The 2,429-nt window shown below is 37.4% G+C and overlaps 1 protein-coding gene across 1 annotated transcript in view; it reads left to right on the forward strand.

The window, feature by feature from the left end:
* The window catches only part of slc37a1 (solute carrier family 37 member 1), a gene marked incomplete in the record, with an annotated part of 52,582 nt that overhangs the window by 23,141 nt on the left and 27,012 nt on the right, over positions 1–2,429 (forward strand). The window contains 1 exon segment of the mRNA XM_014031859.1: positions 427–562. Coding sequence (XP_013887313.1) covers positions 427–562 — 136 coding nt within the window.

Here is a 2,429-nt window from a genome sequence, read left to right on the forward strand (position 1 = left end):
TGGAGGCCTGCTGAGTTTAGCTTTTTGTCTGCATTTGTTCATCTGAGGTAGTTTTTACTTCAAGACCAGATTTGTTTTTAAAAATCTTCATAGTCTTAGATGTAAAATAGTGTCTTCTTTAGTTTAAACTTTTTTTATAGGCTCTTACATGTGGTGTGCTGCATATTAGATGCCAATAAAATTAAACCATTATATGCTACCCTGTGATGTTGGAATCTCCACTCCTTAGGATACCAGTGCCTCCGTAGAAATATAAGGTTTTTATCAYAAAATAACTATTTAATTTAAATAAATTGTATTTTTATGGCAGTTTTAAGTTGCATCCTAGATGGAAACAGACCAGTCTTCACAATGTAGGTTAGGTTAGCTGCAGATTTAGCTTTTATGATGTCATTAATATTGTTTTACCACTGTACCCTTGTGTAGTGGCATCATTGGAGAGCGCCTGCCCATTCGACTGTATCTCACTGTGGGAATGCTGACCAGTGGCCTTTTCACTTGTCTGTTTGGACTGGGCTACATCTACAACATTCACAACCTCAGCTTTTACATCTTTGTCCAGGTGAGATGTCACAACAAGACCTGTAGTTGGAACACAGTCGTGAGGGAACCCATGAAGAGACGGTGAACACCTGAGGTGTAATGAGATCTCATGCCACAAAGTCTCACAGTAATAAAATGTCAGAAGGTTTTGGTTGAAAACCTGTCTTGCAGGTTGCAGGTTTTCTCAGTTACTTTAAAGCTGACAAAAGGAAGTTTCAATGTCTGTTAATTTGAGATGAGAAGAAAAGAGTCGATCCAACTTCTGTATAAAGCTCCATCTCTGATCCTCTTGACCCAATCAGCAACAAATTGGGTCAGAACACGGGTAAAAGTTGATCTCACTTGTTTTCAAGCACAAAGACTTTCCTGTGTAAGGCTTGGTCATGGCGGTGCGGTGAAGTCTGACATCACGCCGTTGACGTACATTTGGCTCTAAATTACAAATATTTCAGCCAATCTGCACCAAATTCAGTATGGTCAATCCTAATCCACCCCGCTACAGAAATGCAGTCCAATTTTGTGGGGGCGTGGCCTAATTCTTCCACAGCACCCCCTAAAATAATTTAAAGGGGCAATATTATGTGTTTCTCAGGCATATATTTAAATACTATACCATAATAAAGTATCTATGTCACCTTTAGCTGTTATTAAAATGCTGTTTTTATGTTTAAATAGAAAATAAACTTATCTTCTCATCACTTCCTCTTCTAAACNCATTTTAAACCTTAATAAAAAATCGATACAGGGCTTTAGAATATCGATACGGTATCGGGAAATTAAATATCACGTTATTTCAGTGTATCGATATTTTCTTACACTCCTAACCGATTGTAGTTTTTGTTTTTTAATGAAAAGGTTAGAAGGCAGAAATGTGTGAAAAACCAAGTTCAATGCTGCTGCCACAGAAAATAGGAGATCACTAACGGTGTTTCTGATCAAATGCATTGATTAACTGATRATCATCAGTGGGACCACCTCTATATACAGTAGGTGTGTGTTCACATGGTGCCAAGAAGGAAAGGCATCAACAGTGACGTTAAAAGAAGCAACTGCTTGTGTTTGGAAAAACTGCAATGGCCGACAGGTGCAAACGTACAACAAACACATGAATGATACGAAATACACCAACCCAGGAAAATGATGCAGTCACAAAAACTAAGCAAAACTATACAAATAACACACATGCAAAGGAAAAATGCTTCAAATACAAAAAGACTGCAAATAAGAAAATGCTGCAAACTTGCTCCACAAAACAGAAGTGCTCAAAACCACAAGGGGGACTTGACCACCAAGTCATTGGACCAGACTGTAATGACAGGATGCAGAAGAAAGTTGGAAAAATGGAACAGTTTCCTCCCTAATGTTTTTAACCGATGCTCTGGTCTGTTATGACTTTGTGGTTGTGTCCCTAGTGATCTGGTGCACTTCCAGTTTGTGGAGTAAGGTTTTTCCAGTGTTTCTTACTTAGTTGTTTTTGTGTTTGCTGTATTTTTTCCTTTGCATAATTTATTTTGTTGTTTGTTTTTGCTTCTGTCTATTTTTCTTCTTTTTTTTTTTTGCGATTGCTGCATTTTTCTTTTGCAGTATTTTGTAGTTTGCATAATTCATGTGTTTGCAAGGCGTTTAGCCGTTTGTGCATTTCTGTCAGCCACTGTACATCCACACAAACATACTGTCAGCACCTGTGGTGGAGGCCTGCTGAGTTTAGCTTTTTGTCTGCATTTGTTCATCTGAGGTAGTTTTTACTTCAAGACCAGATTTGTTTTTAAAAATCTTCATAGTCTTAGATGTAAAATAGTGTCTTCTTTAGTTTAAACTTTTTTTATAGGCTCTTACATGTGGTGTGCTGCATATTAGATGCCAATAAAATTAAACCATTATATGCT

This window comes from Austrofundulus limnaeus, unplaced genomic scaffold (assembly GCF_001266775.1).
Source record: "Austrofundulus limnaeus strain Quisiro unplaced genomic scaffold, Austrofundulus_limnaeus-1.0 Scaffold1336, whole genome shotgun sequence".
NCBI lineage: Eukaryota > Metazoa > Chordata > Actinopteri > Cyprinodontiformes > Rivulidae > Austrofundulus > Austrofundulus limnaeus.